The sequence below is a fragment of the Anser anser genome (assembly GCF_964211835.1).
Source record: "Anser anser genome assembly, chromosome: 1".
In the NCBI taxonomy this organism is placed as follows: Eukaryota; Metazoa; Chordata; class Aves; order Anseriformes; family Anatidae; genus Anser; species Anser anser.
Genome location: NC_139720.1, coordinates 184665628 through 184684588, shown reverse-complemented (window position 1 = coordinate 184684588; position 18961 = coordinate 184665628). Strand labels below are relative to the sequence as shown.

Here is an 18961-nt window from a genome sequence, read left to right as displayed (position 1 = left end):
CAAGGAAGGCTTGAACAGTATCCACAGAAGAGCTGCTGGAAACAGAATAAGCATCCTGAAAGTTTTTATGTATAGCTCAGGAGGGAGATCAGCGAGCAGCTGCAGTATTACTGCAAAGCTACAAAAGCACAGACCAAAACCATCTCATCCCGGTCTTGAGGCCTGGCTAACTGAGCCCAAGCAGCTGGCATGCTCCTGAGCTGACGAGACCCAGCTGTGTCACACCTCAGCCCTTGGGAAGTCCAGGGCAGAGCAGGAGCTGTGCAGTCCCATCTCCCACAGTCACTCCCAGGCCAGGTGTTGCTCAAAACCTGGCAGCACTGGATTTCTGATGAGGAGTCCAACATCAAGACTTCCACACAAGAATACTCACCTGCCTGTGCCAGAATACTTTTCTTCCACCTCCAAGATCCCCTTAATTCTAGGGACCGGTACAGAAACCCTGATGCTAGGGGAAGGTGCCTTGGGTACTCCAGCAGCACCCCAGACTGCTGTTCTCCACCCACCAACCTGGGAACGCTCCTGCTTAGAGACAGTGGCCAGGTAGTAGAGAAGGGATTACCTGTATGTAAACACATCTACGCAGATCCAACAGCTCGTTAGCGCAACGTGACAGCGACATTAAGTAATTCTCCAGGGGATTATTGCTCTGCACAACAGAACTTCAGGTCAGTTTATTTGAGAAAGTTGTATCTACATAGAAATACATTAAGTACATCACAGCCAGACCACTTCGCTTTACCGAAGCAGCAAAAGAGTCTTCAGGAAGAGAGACAAGTTTAAGTGTTTTCCTTCTTTCAGCTTTCCCTTATGGTTCAGTGAAGTTCACCTCCACAGCAAACTTCTCACTGTAGACTTTCCACGTTTTAGACTTGTGAGGATTATCCAGCTCATTCCTGGGAAGGTAGAGCCTGAAAGACAGTGATTCAGTAGCATGTCTTAGCCCATAAGATAGGCTTTTCCTTCCAGACAGGAAAAAAAAACTTCAAGTTTAGCCCTGCAGTATTAAACATGCCCCAGATCTTAGATTCAGACAGACACGCACAGGGATTTGGATCTGAAGTAGTTTGAGAAACATAAAACCAACCTGACAGTTGGTGGTGGTTTTCCCCCTGCCTAGAGCCCCAAGACACAAGCTTGTTACAGCAGAATTAATGTTACCTCCAGCTCCAGGCCTTCTCATGGGATGCATGTGGTAGGTTTAACAACTGACTTTCTTAACGCCGGGCATTGGATTCAGTACTCAGTCAAGCTCAGCCATGTTCTCCCCTTTCAATGCTTACTGAATTAATTTCTAGTGATTACCTGATAGCACCAGCACATCAGCTTTTGATACAGCCCAACTGCAGAGCCAAAACAGCAGGCTTACATTTCTCCTGCCACTGGTTGGGTCTAACTGGGTATCTGCACCTAGACTGCAGAGTGCATTGCTGGCTCTGGGTATTCTGTTTAAAGTTATGAATGCAGACTCGTGGCTAACTCTCTTCTTCCTTTTGATAGGAAGAATTAAATAAAAACTGTCCTATATCAGTCATGGAAAGAACAGGAGTTATACCTCATACTTCAAGTTCCCTGTTCCTTTCAGTCTACCAAGACAGAATAAAGAGATCCCAGAATAAAGAGATCCCATCTCTGCATTTCTACATCACTCCCCTAGCAAGAAGCACAAGCTCAGCTGTTGCTGGCAGAACCACCCCCAGGAATTCTAGCCTCAACTAGAAAAAGCTACTTTTTTTTTTAAAACTTTGACAAAAGCATGAAAAGCAGGAAGTTAAAGAACCTTTCCTTTGGGATCACAAGCATTAGTACCTAACTTGCCTGCTGAATTCAAGTTCCAGCCTCTGTCAGTTGCGCTGTAGAGGTTTGAGCAGTTAGTAATACCTTTGGAGTTTCAGTTAATTAACAATACTTAGAGTACTGGGAAACAGCCCAGTAGATTAAGCTGATTAAGATAAATCCCACATTTAAACCACTTTGCACAGTACAAGCATGTGCCAACTGCAGGTTCACAAGTTTGGACTGAGAATCAGAGACCCACACAGAAGCTACGACTGACTTCATTAGCCAGCTATTTCAGCTCTCAGCACCATGTTTAGGAACCATCAGCTCTGCTCAGACAAGAAGTTAGGATCTAAAGGCAGTCATTATGCTCACTTACCTGTTATTTTCAATAAAGGAAGTGTTGAACCAGAAGAAAAACGGGCAGTCGTCATAGCCTTTTGGAAGATCCTAAAAGGAAAGTCTCTGTTTAAGGACTCCGTTAGGCCATTGGACTTGTTTTTGCAGATGAGCACCCACCTGTCTCCAGCAGACTGGTTTACAGAGCAACAGTGGCAGAATCAGTACACTTGAAAAGCCAAATATCACACCCAGAACGCCATTTTCACTTGGTTTGTTTCAGGACTAGGCCACTCAAACTAAGTATGAAAGAGTACGAGCCCCACATTAGAAGTAGCAGGTACTCAACTAAGATGTCTGTTGCTACAGCTGCTACAATGGGGCCACCCCACACAGCAGGGGTGGCAGGGGAAGAAACAAACTTGGCCCCACAGAGCTGAGGTAGCCAAGACCCAGCTGCAGTTTGCATTGCAGGCCTTCAAATTCAAGCGACAGTCTTCACACCATTGTACTTACAGAATGAGATTCAAATCTGACTTTCACATCCCCACTTATCACAGGGCTGTCTTCCAAGCCAATGACTACGGAGTCACTATCAGAGTCAAAGAAGAGCTGGATACAAAACACACAAAACAAAATATTGCATTTATGAAAAGCTGCTGCAGAGACAGAGGACCAATTGATAGCAATTGGAAGTTACTTATTTGTGGTATAGAAATACAACAGTAGTGCTAGAACAGCCAACAACAATTTCAGCTTTTCAGGTCAGAGTGATTATTAAATGTTTAAACAACTTTTAGGAAGTCTACTACTACTACTTTATATAATTTTTCCTATTGTTCAACAAAGCTAGCTATTTCATCTCACAATTTAAAGTACCCATTTATTAAGGTATTTTTATATCCAGTATCCAACCTCTACAGGACAACGCTGAGTCACAGAAGCTGACAGTTTCATAGTACACTCACCTTGCAGTTTCCTTGTGTTGCACACACACATTCTAATACAACTTGCTTTCTCATTATTATCTGCACCTTCAAGTCAGTTCCATTGCCTTTCCCAATTCCTAGGAAGAGGAAGAAAGTGTTACATTGTACCAGAGCACATAACATCACCTGGAAACAAAGTGGTAATCAAAGCCAAGTGTATCACCCTCACTGAAAACAGCCTTTTGAAGAAGGCCTTGCTACAGACTTTGTTACAGACTTTAGAGAACTCAAGACCTGAAAGCAGCTCAAGTTTGAGTGGCTGAAAGCTGTATGAAGTAGCAGCGAATCCTACTGGTGGCTCAGGAACAGCACATGTAGAATACAGTTCGACTAACTGAAGAACAGCAGTTTACCCCCTAGAATGAGTAGTGCTGTACTTTTAGTACTCAGCCTTTCATCAAGGTTACCAGTACATATACACAAAGTTATAACAGGCTGAGAAACCTTATCGACTAATCCTACTGATATAACTGATTCCCTTCCCAAAAGGAGGCAGGTTGCATGTGAGCCATCATTTTAGCAGACACACAGAAAATGACAGAACACAAGACAGCTGTACTCCAAGATGTTGGAGAGTTGGTTTTTGGCTGTTTTTAACCTGTGCTATTTGTATTTTCATATCCCAGTAAGCCTACATTTTTATTATGGATTTAGTAAGAGAGACAGTACAGAGATCAGCTACCTGTACCACAAAACCATTACCAAATAGAGAAGTGCCCAAATTCAAAAGTTCTTACCATGTATAGAGTAGATTTTGAGGTTTTTTATTTTGAGTTGTCTCTCTGGTGGGAGTTTGAAGTTATACTTGTTTTTCAGGATCTCATAATACCCAACATACCTACTCTGTAATGCAAAAAACCCAAACACATTATGCAGTTAACCCCATACAACCTAATTCTAGGTAGAAGCAGGATTAAGTAGATCTGCTCCAAGTTCTTAGCTACCTCAAGTCCAAGGCTAACAAGAAATTAGTCTTGTTCTTTACCCTTCACATTTCAAACAACTGGTTGTTAAAACTCTACACAAGTTCAACACCTCCATTTTTAAATTATTTATATTTGGTGTTGTGAGAACAATTCTGTACTTCTGAGTTCAGCAAGAAGCAAGGAGCTTTTTTTGTTGTAGGTTTAAACATTCTGCCTCTTAAAAAGCTCCAGGATGCTTTTATTTTGAAGAAGCACATGTTGAGAGGTGGCTACACTTCCATTCAGTTTTGTACTAGTAACTGAAGTACCTCTACCAACAGCTTCATCTCACAGCATGCAGTGAATCAAGATGAAGATGTGGTCTGAGACAATAGCACGTTTAATGTTTCCCCTGTGAACACTGTCTTCAGAGGATGCATTCCTCCACCCAACCACAGCAGTACCACAGCCCTCTCCCCAGGCCAGGCTCCATTGCATTGCTGATGAACAGCCCAGTTGTCTCCTAGGGTCATGCATTTGTGAGGGTGGTCAAACACTGCAAAAGGTTGCCTAGAGAGTTTGGGGAGATACTCTAACTGGACATGATCCTGGACAGCCTGCTCTAGCTCACCTTGCTTAAGCAGCAGGGTTGGACTAAATGTGCTCCTTCCAGCCTTAAGAGGCTTGTGATCCCAGATACCAGTCTGATTTCACAATATTAAGGAATTAGTACAAGGAATTACTTTAACAAGGGAAGGGAGAAGAACGCAATGCAACCCAACTAGCTGACAATCTTCCAACCCCTAAAGAAAGGGTGCAGAAAGCCCAAGAGTTAAGCATATAGCAGAAACCTATGCCTTTAAAACAAGGCAGGAGAGGTGGGGCAGCTTCAGTGCTCACAAGGCTAGGATTGGTTCGGCTGCTGTTAATGGACCTGCTCAGACTTACCTGGGACGGAGTTTCAACTCCTTGAAACTTAGTACTTGTACTTCTGTCAGTTCTTCTCTCCCCAAAGTAGTCCAAACTTTCCTACACAGAGATTTTTTTCAAGTGTTAAGACATTTGTTGCACCACCATTCCCCTTCCTGAGCAGTGTATAGCAAAACAGACCAAAATCATACCAGTCAATTCCAATAAATGAATACAAGATGTGCAATAGTTGTTGTGGTATCTTCTAAAAGAAGGCTTTTAACTAGAATATAGAATTTTTAGAATTTTAACTAGAATATAGAATTACTAGTTAGGAAGTCAGATACATTATCTGTCATCCAGAACTGAGAGATAATAAAGCTCTTTGAAGGAAGAGAACTATATGCTTATTAAGCAATTCCTACAGAACCACATACATTTCTCAGGTGGTCTGTGGCAGAAAGAAGCTGAGCATTAGTTTGCATCTCCACAAACCAAACTCAGAGAAAAGCAAGTTACCAAGCTGATATATAGTCTGCTCAAGCTACCTAGAGTGATCAGGGCCATCTAGAACCCAGGTTTCCAGGTCAAGATCCCACATCCAGTATATCAAAGCAGCACGTGCATAAGACCTGCAGACTTGCTGGTCTTTCTTCCCTTTCCCCAAAATATATAGAAAGGCTTCTTGTAATCATGAACTGCCTGTAGTCTTGTCATCTCACACCACTTGGAAAGAGAGTAGGGAAGAGAATTACACAAGACCACTTAAACAGTGACACTAGCTTTAGTAGGGCATGTTCAGAAGGCACCCATAGCTTAAGACAAGTTGCTCAAGATCTAGGTCTATTATGCCTCTAAAAGAAGCACTTCAAAGTTGGCATCCTACATTACCAGTTCTTCCTGATTAAGAGTACTCTTCAGAGATGAGTTTCCACAGTAGCAAGAACTGCAAGATTTTTTAAAATACAGGTTGTTTACACTATGCTTTTTCAGCTATGGACTTTGACTAATTGCTGAAATGCACTAATACTCTGTACAAATTCTAAAGGGGGCATTTGGAATATGGAAAGAACCAAAATAAAAGTTAGTTTTTACCTTTGCACTCTCAAACTGGTCACTGTCTATTAGCCAAGTACAGACCATTGTTCCAGTTCTACCTGTAGTAAAAGTAGTAAAAGAGATTGAACTATAAGACTTGGGGGATTATGTGTGAAAAATGAAGTCGTATTTCTTTCAATAGTTAATGGGAGATTGGTGTCACTTGAATAGTCAAGTGTCTATTTCTGGGAAGACGAAGAGAAGTTGCAGTTTGTCAGCTTACTTCTTGGAAGCAGTCCCCACAATTCCTTACAGTATTACTTAAGATATTTTAACAAGTTGGCCAGTAACTACATCCTCCATTTAGCAGGGTATGGAGTCAAGTACACCCTAACAGGTCAGACTAAAGCACTGGCAATGCCAGTCTAAGTCTCAAGAGTTACTTCTCTGCCCCAATTTTTGCCCAACCCTACTAAGTAGGGCATTAAGACTACTAGCACAGAGGTTCCAGTATTGTCTCAGTCTTGAATTCAAGTCTGAGGTCATCACTCCCTCCCTACACTTGTTCTCCAGGCTGACTTTGGCCTGCAGGTAGCTTCAGTATTCAGTTTGGGAAATAGAGCTTAGCTTAGGAGGCTTTACAGCTGTGGGAAAAACCTTTCTGCAGCCATCTGGTTCAAGCCAAGCACTTGTAGCATTTGTAGCAGTAACAGCAGGTGGCTGGAGATGTGGCGGATGTTTGCAGGGTCGCTTGGCTTATTTGCACAGCTATCTATGCACTTCAACAGCTCCTGAGCTACTATGGGTTGCAGATAGCACTCATGGATCAGTTCATGTGCAATTGCTTGCACAAGCCCGCCCCCACAACACTATATTATGCTTTCTCATGATACCTCATTCTTATTTGTCTGAAATCAGGATTCAGCAGCACCTAGGCCATTCCCACAGAAATTCAGAAGCCTGAGGTATATTACAGTGTAGGATATTCAGTGTGAGTGACTAGCTAGCAGAGCTAAAGCAGCTGCTTAACAATTACTAGTAACAGCTTCACTAGCTCCCTGTTCCTCCTGTCAGGGGTCAGAACAGCAGAATTTGTCAAGTTTCTCTAAATCCATCTTATGCCATGGTTTAAGACTACACTTACACTAAAAATGTTAGGATAAGAACAGGTAATTTATGGCATACATGGATTATATATGACAAGTCTTACCCTTGCCTCCTTTACAGTGAATTGCTATGATGTTCTTTTCGTCTTGACTCATCCATTCACGGACACTGGCAGTGAATTTCAGCATGTCCCTAGATAAGAGGAAGATCACTGTGGTCAAAGTAAGCACCCACAAAGAGCTACCACAATGCAAGTATTTCTTGCCAAGACTCACTGTATTGCTGGGACATTGTGGTCATCAATAAAGATCCTTTCCACCCTGTAGTGGAAGTACTTGGGGTCATAGCCTTTTTCACCTGTAAAGAAAATTTGGGAGTTAGGCCAGGAAGGGGAATGGGCTTGGAACAGAGTTGCTTATGACACAAGACCACTGGTCTGAGCTTATACCAGTGTTTTAAGTACTTTTGATAGAAAGTTCTTGAAGATCTAGTATTGTCACCAACATACTCTAAAGAGATGTTTATCTGTTTTGCAGTTTTTCAGTACAGTCAGCAACTAAGCATACTTACTGCAGAGATTGTAGACTTTATAGTGGTCTGCATGCTTGGTGTCCAGAAATCTTGCAACCTCCTAGAGCAATAGTAAGACACAAGTTCAGAGTAGCTAGTGTAACTCCTTATTTCCATCGCCACCTCATTCCTCATCCCCAAAGTGAACTCAGCAAGTGCATTTATAAACAGCCCTTGGACAACAGGCCTTTTCAGCCCAGTAGTTCAGATTCCTATCTGGTGTAAGAGAACCATGACCAAATCCCTTGCCTTACATACTTAGGTTTCTAAGACATCAGGCAAAAGAGCTCTGAAGAGGGATTTAATGTCTAATTTAACATTTAGATATTAGAAGTGTTTAATGAAGACACTTAAAATGTTTTTCACCTATATGGTAAGATCATTCATATGCCTCACACTATTACTGGCCTGGGACAGAATTGATTTGGTTCTGCTAAATTCCCCAAGAGCCGCCAGACATCAGGTCACCAGTGTGTCCACAACAAGACACATCTTGCTTGGCTCAGCTGAGACACTACAATACAAGCAGTGCAGCACAGTGGAGACCACCATTTAAACATCCAACCAGCTAAGCCAGCAGGACTAGGACTGACTTGATAATCTAGTCCATGTGCAAACCTTGAAGCAAAACACTGTTAAGTAATACTGAACTTGATAATGAGCGGTTTTTACCTTTATAGGGTTCCTGTAGAAAGACTGCTTCCCAGAAGATGGAAATGACATTGCAATAACACGATCTGTGGAGAAGACAGCAGTCAGATGTAATAACAGGGAGACAGACCCTCCCCAGATGTAGGAACTACATGACAGAGAGCATGTTATCATGAAGTGACTGACCCTCGCTAGGAAAGCCACCTACCCATTTCCAAGAGGTTTTGTTCCGCATTCTGCATAGCTAGAGCAGGGCACTAGAACTTCCTGAAGCATAAGCTACCATTAAGCAGTCACCACAGAACTGGAGGCAAACACATTAAGTCAATCGAAAGCTCTGTTTCCCTAGGCCTCAGGAGAATTTTTATCGTTGTATACAGCACGTACGCCCTCTCTACCAGAAGGTTAACCCTTGAGAAGAACAGGGTTAGAAACACTGATTTCAAACTCCTAAAGAAAAGGAGTAGGCTTGATTTAAATTCACATTTAAGTTTCAGTAGTCTGCTGAAAAAGTTGTATTTCATATGAAGCACTCAATGTTAGCAGAATGTAACATGCTGCAAAGTATTATTTGCTGCTACAGGATTTCTACAAACCAGTAATATAAGTGAGATCCAGATCAAAGCCATCTTTCATATAACGCCTTTTGTTTTCAGAGACCTGTGAAAAAGGAGCAGAGTTAGTCTTCCTAAAAAACACAAGTCAACAAGTGCTGCCTATTACTAGGGAAAATAAAAAATCTAGACTTCCCTAACTTGAAGGAAGGAAGTTAAGGGCAGCGTAACCACAACTGTTTATTCCTGTGTAAGGGGTTGGGTTTAAAGCTCCAAGTTTCACTTCAGTGCCCTGCTGAAAGTGACAGAGGCATTCACAATGGATAGGGCTTCAACACCAGACAGCTGTTTTGTTTTCACATGAAATAAGTGCCAGAAGCATTAAAAATCTCCAACCTCCCCACATACGATGGAAAACAGTGTGTGTACCACACAAGCCAGTAATTATCAATCAAGACACACCACAGTGTCACAACCCCTGACACACTGGTCTTCCAGGTCAAGGAGCTGCTTGCTCAGGCAGAGGCAAGCATTGCTAGCTATACTGAAACTGAAAGCATAACTCCAATACCCTGTCAGAGACAAAACCAACATGTTGCTTCTGTAGTAGTATTAGTTTCAGACCAACACACTGTGGGCAGTCTTGCTGCTCACTGTTGATGGCTTCCTAGAGAAAGAGATAATTAAAAATAACAATAGTTGCCTAGATTTATTACTAGGCCAACTTACCATTCTCCTGGTCACCACTTCAAGCTGTTTCTTTTGTGAGGCCAGGCGAAATATTCTAATTAAGATGACAATTCTCAGAACTCGAAGGAGAGCGACCATTCTAGATGAGAGATTCACCATAAAAATACATTAAGTTTAGATGCAAAGCTTAAAGCTATTTAAGAGTTACTTCAGAGAGAGTGTTGTTTCACATACTGAACTAGTACCTCTCACATTGATTTTGGTAAAAAGGGCAACACAAGCCTTGAAGTATACCATAGTTTTATTGTTAAGGGTTTGGGGACACAAGTTCTGAACATGGAACAGAACTAGGAAGCACACCTACTTGCTGGAATAGACTTTCCCAGTATCTCCATCCAGCAAGCACTAAGTTCCCTTGACACTGTTAGTGTTATCATCACTGCGTTGTTGTTCCTTCGAGCTTATTCTTAAGAGTACATTTAAGTGGAACCAGACATGAAAAACAGCTGAAAAGAGAAGCTGAACAAGCCAGACACATCATGCCTCAAATAAGAAACCTGAGGACAGAGCAGTTTATAAACCTTTTGTTTAATCATTCAGCAACCTGAACAAGTTTCGTTGAGAAACTTTGTACTGCCATTGAACTTTGGATCTGGCAAGATGCTTATGTGAGTAGCTCTACAGAAACAACCTGAGTAGGGGCAGCTGCTTTAGGATACCCTTAGTGACTAGTGTAAACCAATATCTGTTCCTTAAGGAGGTATACGAACATATATTTTAAGGAGCACATACATGTGTTTTAGGCCCTGATATACGTAGGTAAGAATACTGGTGAATACCTACAGTGGGGGGGGGGGGGGGAGGAAGTGTTATGGAAGCTTTATCCCACCACCTCTGGTTGAAAACAGAGTGCTCTCCATTGATGCAGAACTTGTCAGAAGCCAACAAGACACATTTGTCCTGGACACCTGGAGGCAAGTTTCAGTTTCTCCCCAGCTCACTCCTAGCCCAAGATCACCCTGCTGTTGTTTCAGGAGAGTCGCCTTGAGCTAGCAGCCAGGCAAGGACAAGCCAGCACTAGAGCGAAGACTCCACAGCCCCTCTCCTCAGCCTGAACCACTGCTGCAAGAAGTGGCTCTGCAGGATACCAGCAGCTTGCCTTCTGGCCTTCACAAAGCCAGTTAGTTAGGCATTAACTCCCAAACTGATACCCAGCCTTATTCCTTGAGTGTCCTTTTAGAAGTCAGCAGACAGCTCATCCCAACCCTCACCTAACTAGAGCAGGTTAGGAATAGACACCACATCACTCCATCAGGGGACGTTACCTCTATGGACTGCCACACAAATTTGGCTTGTCACGCAAGCTCTCATCCACATAAAAGCTGCTCAGACTAGCTCTTCTGAGATGAAGTGCTTTACAGCTACTGTTTGCATCTGAATCAAGGGCTATGAGGAAAGAAGAGTAAAAAAAACAAGCAGGCTACTAGAAGTTAGATTTGTGGATGCAACTGGAGGATTAGGTGGGAAGGGTATTTTTTCCTCAAAGTCTGATATTTGGCCAGTTCTGAAATACCATCTAATGCCAGGTGGTAATGCTTTGGTCTGCGCAGAGCTAAGAGCCTTTAACAAAAGCATTATGGAAGGCCTCAAGAGCTGCGTGGATGAGACAGTAGGTCTCAGCTGAGTATCTTTTTTTTTTTAAAAAAACCCTTTGTGTGATGCTGGGCCTGTACAAAATCCTCTCCAAATTCAGCAGGTTAGAATACAGGGGACTTGCACACCAACATCCAGCAGGAAGAATCAGTGCAGGATCAGGCTTACTACTAACAGCCCAGGACTCCATAAGGAAAAGAGATTCTTTAGAGAACTGTGGCCAGAGATATGCCATTCAACTCAGGTTGGTGTTTAATAAGGGTTAAAAGGGAAACAGCCTTTTATGATTCTGGGGCTGCAAATGCAGCTAAAGCAGTCAGAGGCAAACAGTGCTTTCATAGCTCTGCTTCTTGAAACAGAAGTTTGGCTGGCATATTAAGAAGTGCTAGCATTCCCTTCAAGTTCATCCAACTTTGGGTTCAATAACTAGACTGAGTTGATTTCTTCTAGAGGAATGTTTCCCACCTTATACCCACTAAGTTTTTTGTTTGTTTTTTTAAGAACAGCTCTACTTCTTCCCCTGGTTGGTGCAAGAGTCTCACTGTAATCCAAACTTAGTGCAGATAAACTAGTTGAGAGGTGCATTCCTGCCTCCATCACAAATAGATGTATCTCAAAGGACATCGCCTGAGCGAGGCACAGAAATCAGATGGAGGCACGACTTGAATCAGCTTATGCACATAAGTAGCATGATTCCCTTCCCCAGGGGATGGCTGAGAAATCCAGCATGTGTTACCATGGGACTTTTGGGGGAACAATGGGAAAGAAACAAGATTTGTTTCAAGATCCACTAATAGAGATCCTTCCTCAACTGTCTACTTTGTCAGTTCCATTTGCTATTACAATCCAACTCTTCTTTCTGACCTTCTACTTCAGACTCTTCATCAGGCTGCTGCTTACACCCTCATCCCTAAATACTTGAGAAATGGTATTTGCAGGCCTCACTGTTCATTTTTAGTCACCCCAATAAATACATTTAGATCATAGCTGCCTTTGAGACAGGGACAGGCTCCAACAGAGCTGTAGGCCAAAGTTAAATCTTCCTATCCTTTAGAAACCTGTACTGTGAAGTCCTATCGTAGCTACATTTGTGATCTAGCATGCACTCATCCAGCTTAGATACGCCCAAGAAAATTCTTAGACTCCTGTCAGGAAGAGAGCTCACATCTAACAGTTGTCGTACTGTTCTTACCTTGGCATCTGATCTGTCGCAGCAAGGTCTGAGAAGGAGTAGGTCAGGTTAATTAACAGAGTGCCCACTACTATGAACGCATCCAAAATATTCAGTTTCGACCGGAAATAGTTCCTGAAGCTGAAACAAAGGAGAGTTTCAGACAAACACTCATGAATGGCAACAAAGATTGAAGCCCATGTTCAGGAAGAAGAGAGCCTATACAAAGCTTCTGCTGGAGACAAACACTTCGGAAAACTAAGCACTGAGGACCCACTAAGAAAATACCTGGTCTACAACACAAGTCATAGCAAGACTGACAGTTTAAGTGCTCACTTGGATCAGAAGCATTTTACAGGTTAGTCTATAGAATGGCAATAGCCATGAGAAGATAACCAGAAACTTAGCCTATGGACCAGCAACGCTCACAGTCCCAACCTCAAAGTACTGCTTCCTTACTAGCTTGAGGATGTGCCACACTGAATTCATCTTTGCCCAGGTCTTACCCTTCAACAAACACCCTCATGAGAACATCGACGAGGAAGAAGAGTGCTATAGCCAGGGAAATGCCTTCGAGAATCTCTCTAATGCCCCTTTTCTTCTCAGGGATAGCCAGATCCATAATCACAACTACAATGTCCACAATGATAAGCGCAACTCCAAATACCCTGAAAAAAATATAAGTCAACTTGAGAAGAAGGAAAGAAATACTGACTGGAGGGCACAAACCTTGTTTTTATTTTAAGCTGGTCCAACTGTGGGTTCTCGTGTGTGTATATATATTATATACATATAATATAAATATATATAAAGATAATATAAATAAAATAAATAAAAATCAAGGCCTGCTTGTATAAAGAGCCAAAGGATTCAAATCACACTTTCTGAAGTGATTTGCAAAGTACAACATCCACACGGAACTGTGTGGTTACTGCAGACTCAGCTGTAGTTACACACCAATAATTCCACAGCTATCCAGAAGTGGCACAAACCTGCACACTTTAAGGCATAGAAGCATCAGCTTGTCCTCCAGCATATTCACCTTGCCTCCCACTCACGACGGAATGCAGTCCCTTAGAAGTAACTATATTTTATTTCCGTACTTCCCAGGAAGAACAAGCTGGAGTCCCTATTGCTTAAGGAACTCTCCAAATTCTTACACTAGAAATAAAGACTGCTTCCACCCCTTCCATATCATTACAAGATGGATGTTTTACCTGAATCCAAATGACATCACAAACGGGGAAATTTTTCTCCTAATAGTACTGCAAGAGAAGAGAATCAGCATCAAGACAAGGGACATTTTGCTACAGGTTTAGCTACAAGAGCACTGGTACTAAGTTCATTCCTTTGGTTCCAGAGTTCTATACCCATGATTTAAGAGATCTTTTCCAGTTGCATTCATGAAATATGTTAAGGCAGTACTTGAAGACAACATTTTTGTCACTTGAACAAGAGAATATTTATCAGCTACAACCCCTAGAAACTCAGTACTGTGTATTGACAACACTATTCAGTGCCATAGCTCCAATGACACTACAAGTCTGGCCAGTAACAAGTTTCAAGTAGATTCGCATAGCAGCTATTGATCAAGAGGAAGATTAAAGCATAATCATCTCTTGAAATATCTTGATCAAGATATTAGTTTATTGTATCAGAATGAGAGGATTTCTCTTCAGGCCTGGGAAGAAGTACCTGTTAACACTGTCATCTCTGTGCTCTTAGGTTATGAGGAAGACAAATCCCTCTTCTACCTTTAGAAGGAAATCAGTTTGGTCTTTCAGGTTGAAGACCAGTACCTCTTAAAAATAATGAGGTGCTGCAGCCAAATGCTTCCAGTTAAAAATTACCTCCAGCCCTAGCAGGGTTCCAGCTAAGGAAGACTACTTGTTCCCTAGTCAGTAGGCTCTAAGCCTTCTGGTTTAAGGCTAGACCTTTGCAGAGCTATGTCTCATTAGCTGTACAAATCACTTGAGGCTATACAACAAGAATTAACATAAAAGACACTATCTGCATACCCCAAGCTCTGATGGTTTAACAGATTAGTTACCAGCATACTGCCAGTTTGTTAACCTAGGGGTTACTTTACTACCATAAGCACTGAGTTTTCTTCACCACTTAAAATAAATACCTCCTCCAAATATGTCATTAACAGTAGGACCTACTGAAAGGTCTGACACAAGAAGAATCTGCCAGTACTTTGTCAGTACTGTGACATTTGTCCTTTTCTGCTATACAGTTATGGTACTTCCCTCCCCACCCACACCACTGGAGATACCACTGTTACAGGAAGTATTCATCGGTTCAATAATGCATATTCCACCCCAATTATCCTATCAGAGTTACCGTTTTTTCTCTAGGGTAGTTTAAGCATTACATTTCACTTGGTACATACACTGAGTTAGTGAGTTAAGGTTAAGACAACACTGAGCATCTTTGAAGCGAAGAGGAAGCATCTTGCTGGGCTCACTGAGTTAGCTCACATTTCTTATTAGCACATTTGAAGTCCAAAAGCCATGAACCAGCAGACATCCACGTCTTTAAGCAGGTTGCAGTACCCACTTTCCCTATCTAAGTCAAGAATGTAATAGCAGGCCTTGTCTTCAAGGCAGCCTAGCATGTAAAAGGTTCCCCTCCCATTTATGAACACTTAGTATCCAAGGAAAGCGCTGCATTAGTTACACTAACGGTGGTTTTATGTCTTCATACAGCAAATCCTGCAGTGTAAGTATACCAGGTACACCAAGACTTCAACTTCCACAACCTAAGGACAAGCACCTTTATTAGGCACACCGAAAAATATATTTGGCCTGCTGACATCCCAGGTCAGTTAAAGAGAACATGGCCCAACATTTGCTTGTTTACTTAGCTTAAAGCCTTTATGAAATGCATTTCTAACCACCAAGGTCTGAATTCTCTAAAACCATGTTATCACCTAAGGGAACAGGGATAACAGGCCTGATCTTACTGCTCGAGCTGCAGGAAGAGTGAAACATTATTTGCATGTCACTGACCTGACTAAGATTGAAGTATGCTGTAAGACTTAGTAATCTAGTCTAGTAAGAAGAGAAGCAGCTACTTTCAAAAAAAAAAAAAAGGAACTGCTTCAAGAACATAGTAAATCACCAGGATGTTTAGACAGTTCAATCTTGAGGGCATAATGCTTGCCAGTTGCCCCAGATACTTATTCACCTCATTTTCTGAGCAGCATTGGTTCTTGTGTTCTCTCAAGTTCACTTCTTTGGGAAAGTTTACGCACTGCAGTTTAAGCTTGCCATTTTTCATTATGTGATATATTTGTAGCTAACTCTTGGACTGAGATTTCATCTCCATAAGCATGAAGCAGCTTCCTGAAGTTGCTTGCTGTTATTATGTACTAGAACAAGCATCAGTATCAAGTGATGTAATGCTCTGAGCATTAAGATAAGTATCAAGGCATCAGTAGCAAGATCAGTAAGGCTTATCTCTTACTCCAGCAAGCCATCTGCTTTCTCATTTTGGTTCAGGCATCTTCACTTTTGGGGGTAAACAAGGCATTTAGTATATCATTAGCTTACTTGGAACAGCTGTCCTGTTCGTTATCCTCGTCACGACCATCATCAATCTTTATTGTGGGCTCTTCTGCTGTTGGAGAGCTGGCAAAGGAATAGCACAAGTCACATACCAATACAGATGTCAACTTTATACATTGCCACCCTTTGTTATTGCAGAACCAGTAACATTAACTACTGTCAGCTGAGCAGTGAGGAACAGCAACCAGGGCCAGAGCACATGAACAGTACCAAGGGAAGAAAGGCTTCCCGTATGTTGACACAGCAGAAGCCCTTGGCTTGTGCTGACCTACTTCCACTTAGCAATCCATCTTTCAGAAGTTTTTCTTTAGGGAGAGGAAAGGAAGACGTTTGTGTTCAGCAATAGGATAAAGGGCTTTGAAGTAAGGCATCCGAGAGTCTACTGAGGCCTTTAGAGTCCAGTCTAGACTCTGGAATTGCTAGAAACATGGATATGCAAAATTACTTCGCAGAGTCCAGAAAATATTAATGCTATTACAGTAGGCTACTTGTTCAGAGAAGGAATGCTTGCTAGGAGAAGCCATAGCACAGAGATGTTTTTGTGCAGAGCAGGATACCAAACCGGAAACTGCAGGAGCAGGGCAGCAGCTGAGCTAGTGCTGGAGTAGCATTTTTTTCTTGGCAGGGGCTGCTTACCATAGCTTCCTTAACAGGGTCTCTTTGGATCAAGATTTTGTTTAGCCACCTGAAGAGCCTTGAAGGTCACAAGATGATTTCAGACAAAGTAAAATGTAACATCCAAACCCAAGAATTTGGATTTTAGTATTCTATATAGAAATACTATGCTGCATAATAGCACGGCCACAGTGTTTGCTGTGGCTCTGCCTCTGGCATCATTACTACTTGTGCAGGAGCAGCTGTCTACACACTATTTTCCAGCTCCAGTATCTGTACTCTTTTCCTAGAAAGGGAGCAAAGCTCTGTAAATATATGGCTATGCAGTTTTCCTTCTCAGCTGTTCTTACAAGACACTCAGTATGGAGTTATCCACATAGTATAGGGCAGAAATGTTTCACTTATTAAAAGAAGTTTCTGCTGCTACAGCACTTTTGTAGCAGACCACTTGCTTGTCCTTGAAGACACATGAAGGGCACTGAATGCCAGCTTGTTATCCTCTACTATGAGGAAAAAGCCCAATAAGAATGAGAAGTAGTAGTGTTTTGGGTTAGGAGGCCAATCTCTAACACAAGAAGAAAACAGAAATCAAGGACAAGCACACTGTTTTCACTGTGCTCTCACACAGTGATTCAGTTCTGGATAATGCTTTCCTAAGAAGGAGTTTGTTTTACTGAGCACTCTACACCCACCTGTTGCCCAAGCTATAACAAGCTCTCTGCCACAAGCTACTACATCTAGTCTTTAAATACTAGGGTAGAAGACAAGAAAATGAGGGCATACTAGAAAAACTTAATTTCTACCCACATACTATCCAAAGAGAACATAAGCTTCTCTAACTACTCACAGCTGAAGGGAACTTGAGACTTGTAAGGATAGCAGAGCTAGACACTACCTTTAGGATACCTTGACAGTGGCTTCCAGAGGCTAGAAGAAAGCAAGGCTTACTGCCCTGAGCTTAACTCTACCAGTGCCTATACTTCTTTAACAAAGTTTTTAATTTGTAAGTAAAGATTAGCAAAAAATTGACTTCTTGTAAGAAGTTAATCACAAGAGCACATTCCTCTCATACACAGCACCCCTCTCAAACAACAGTATTTTAAGGAAGGAGAAAAAAAAAAAGGAAACCATATAGTATATAAACTTCAAGCCACCTCTTTGTTATGATCAAAGCATTAAGAAACCAGGCAGAAGACCGCACACAGCATGCACGAGTTCTGAACTCACATACTGATGCAGTTTGTTTCACTCACCTTGAGGCTTCTTTGAGCTCTGACCCTTGTTCATACCTCACAGTCGTCATTTTGTTTCTTTTGTTGCTCTGCTGGTCTTAGAAGAAGCACATCTAATAACAGAGAGACCCATACAAGCAACAGTGAGTACCAGCATCTGTGCCTACAGTAGCTTCACTCATATTACTGAAGGACAGGCTTCTGCTTCCTTCCCAACTCTTTTTCCTCACAGAGGAGGAAACAGCCTTGAAGAAGTGCAGGAGGGATGCCCACAGCTCCCCCCGACCTACCCGCACCCCCTTAACCCCACCTCGGCGGCGGAGGAAGGGATGAAGCCACGGGCACGGCAGGCGAGGGTCGCCTCGCTGAGGAGAGCAGCTCCCCGGGCAGAATATGGCCCCACAGGGGGCGGGGAGGGAGAAAGGGAAGGAGCCCAGCAGCCCCCGGCCACCCCCGGGAGCCCCCCGCCGCCCTCACCTCAGCGGAGCCGCCCGCCTTCCCAGCTCAAAGTCGAGCCCGGCCACCCGCCCGCGGACTCAGCGGAAAATTGCGTTAAACTTCCTGAGGCTCGGCCCTCCCGTCCCTCTCCTCCGCCCCCTCCCCACTCACCCGCTGAGGCGAGGCCAGGCCCTGGGGGCACGCTCCAGCCCCCCGCCGGGCCGCGGCTAAAATGGGGCCGGGCCGGGCCGGGCCCGCCCGCTGCCATGGCGACGGCCCCGCCGCCGCCGCCGCCCGCCTCCCCTCAGCCCCTCCACGGCCGCGGCTCGCCGGGCCCGGCCGATGCCCCCCTCCGAGCCTCCCCGGAGACCCGGGGTCCCCCCGGCCCGGTCCTAGGAGGGGGCGCAGCCCGCGGGTGCTGGGGCGAGCTTGGTCCTGCCAGCCCGTCCCGTCAGCCGCTGGCGCCCCGTGCCCGCTCTCACAACGTGTCACCCCACGACGTGTCTCCTCACGACGTGTCACCCCACAACCACTCACCCCACACCGTGCCACCCCACAACCTCTCGCCCCACACCGTGTCACCCACCCTTTCTCTCCGAAGCAGGTTTTCTGCAGCGCGCCCAGCAGCAGAGGGAGCTCAAAGAGAGCGATTCGGGTCGGCTCCCACGGCCGGCGCAGCTTGAGCGCTGGCAGATGTGGCCGGCAGCAGCCCCAGCCTTCACTGAGTCATTCGGGTTGGGAGAGACCTT

The 18961-nt window shown here is 43.6% G+C and overlaps 1 protein-coding gene across 4 annotated transcripts; it reads right to left on the bottom strand.

Moving 5' to 3' along the window:
* Nucleotides 1-641: 641 nt before the first annotated feature.
* LOC310883802 (phosphatidylinositol 3,4,5-trisphosphate 3-phosphatase TPTE2-like) lies at nucleotides 642-18917 on the bottom strand. Of its 4 annotated transcripts, none has more exons than XM_083804684.1 (19): nucleotides 18799-18917; nucleotides 17796-17887; nucleotides 15913-15990; nucleotides 13573-13620; nucleotides 12862-13023; nucleotides 12377-12496; nucleotides 9571-9670; nucleotides 8884-8947; nucleotides 8309-8373; nucleotides 7637-7697; nucleotides 7342-7423; nucleotides 7170-7258; nucleotides 6017-6078; nucleotides 4961-5041; nucleotides 3845-3950; nucleotides 3087-3184; nucleotides 2635-2730; nucleotides 2159-2229; nucleotides 642-911 (listed from the first exon to the last, which is right to left on the bottom strand). In XM_083804684.1, exons 2-19 carry the CDS (start codon nucleotides 17843-17845, stop codon nucleotides 809-811), a joined length of 1536 nt encoding a protein of 511 aa, XP_083660810.1. In that variant the 5' UTR covers nucleotides 17846-17887; nucleotides 18799-18917; the 3' UTR covers nucleotides 642-808. The 4 variants fall into 4 exon arrangements, with proteins under 4 accessions (XP_083660810.1, XP_083660807.1, XP_083660808.1 ...); XM_083804681.1 differs by lacking the exon at nucleotides 18799-18917 and adding an exon at nucleotides 18384-18530; XM_083804682.1 differs by lacking the exon at nucleotides 18799-18917 and adding an exon at nucleotides 18252-18386.
* Between the last annotated feature and the right edge of the window lie 44 nt (nucleotides 18918-18961).

Bases quoted from the DNA above. Each gene is read 5' to 3' on its own strand.
- LOC310883802 (XM_083804684.1), bottom strand. From the start codon at position 17,845: ATGACGACTGTGAGGTATGAACAAGGGTCAGAGCTCAAAGAAGCCTCA. The intron at 15,991-17,795 runs GTGAGTGAAACA...TTCCTTTGCCAG, and splicing joins GAGCTCAAAGAAGCCTCAAG to CTCTCCAACAGCAGAAGAGC. The intron at 5,042-6,016 runs GTAAAAACTAAC...ATCTCTGTGTAG, and splicing joins ACCAGTTTGAGAGTGCAAAG to GAAAGTTTGGACTACTTTGG.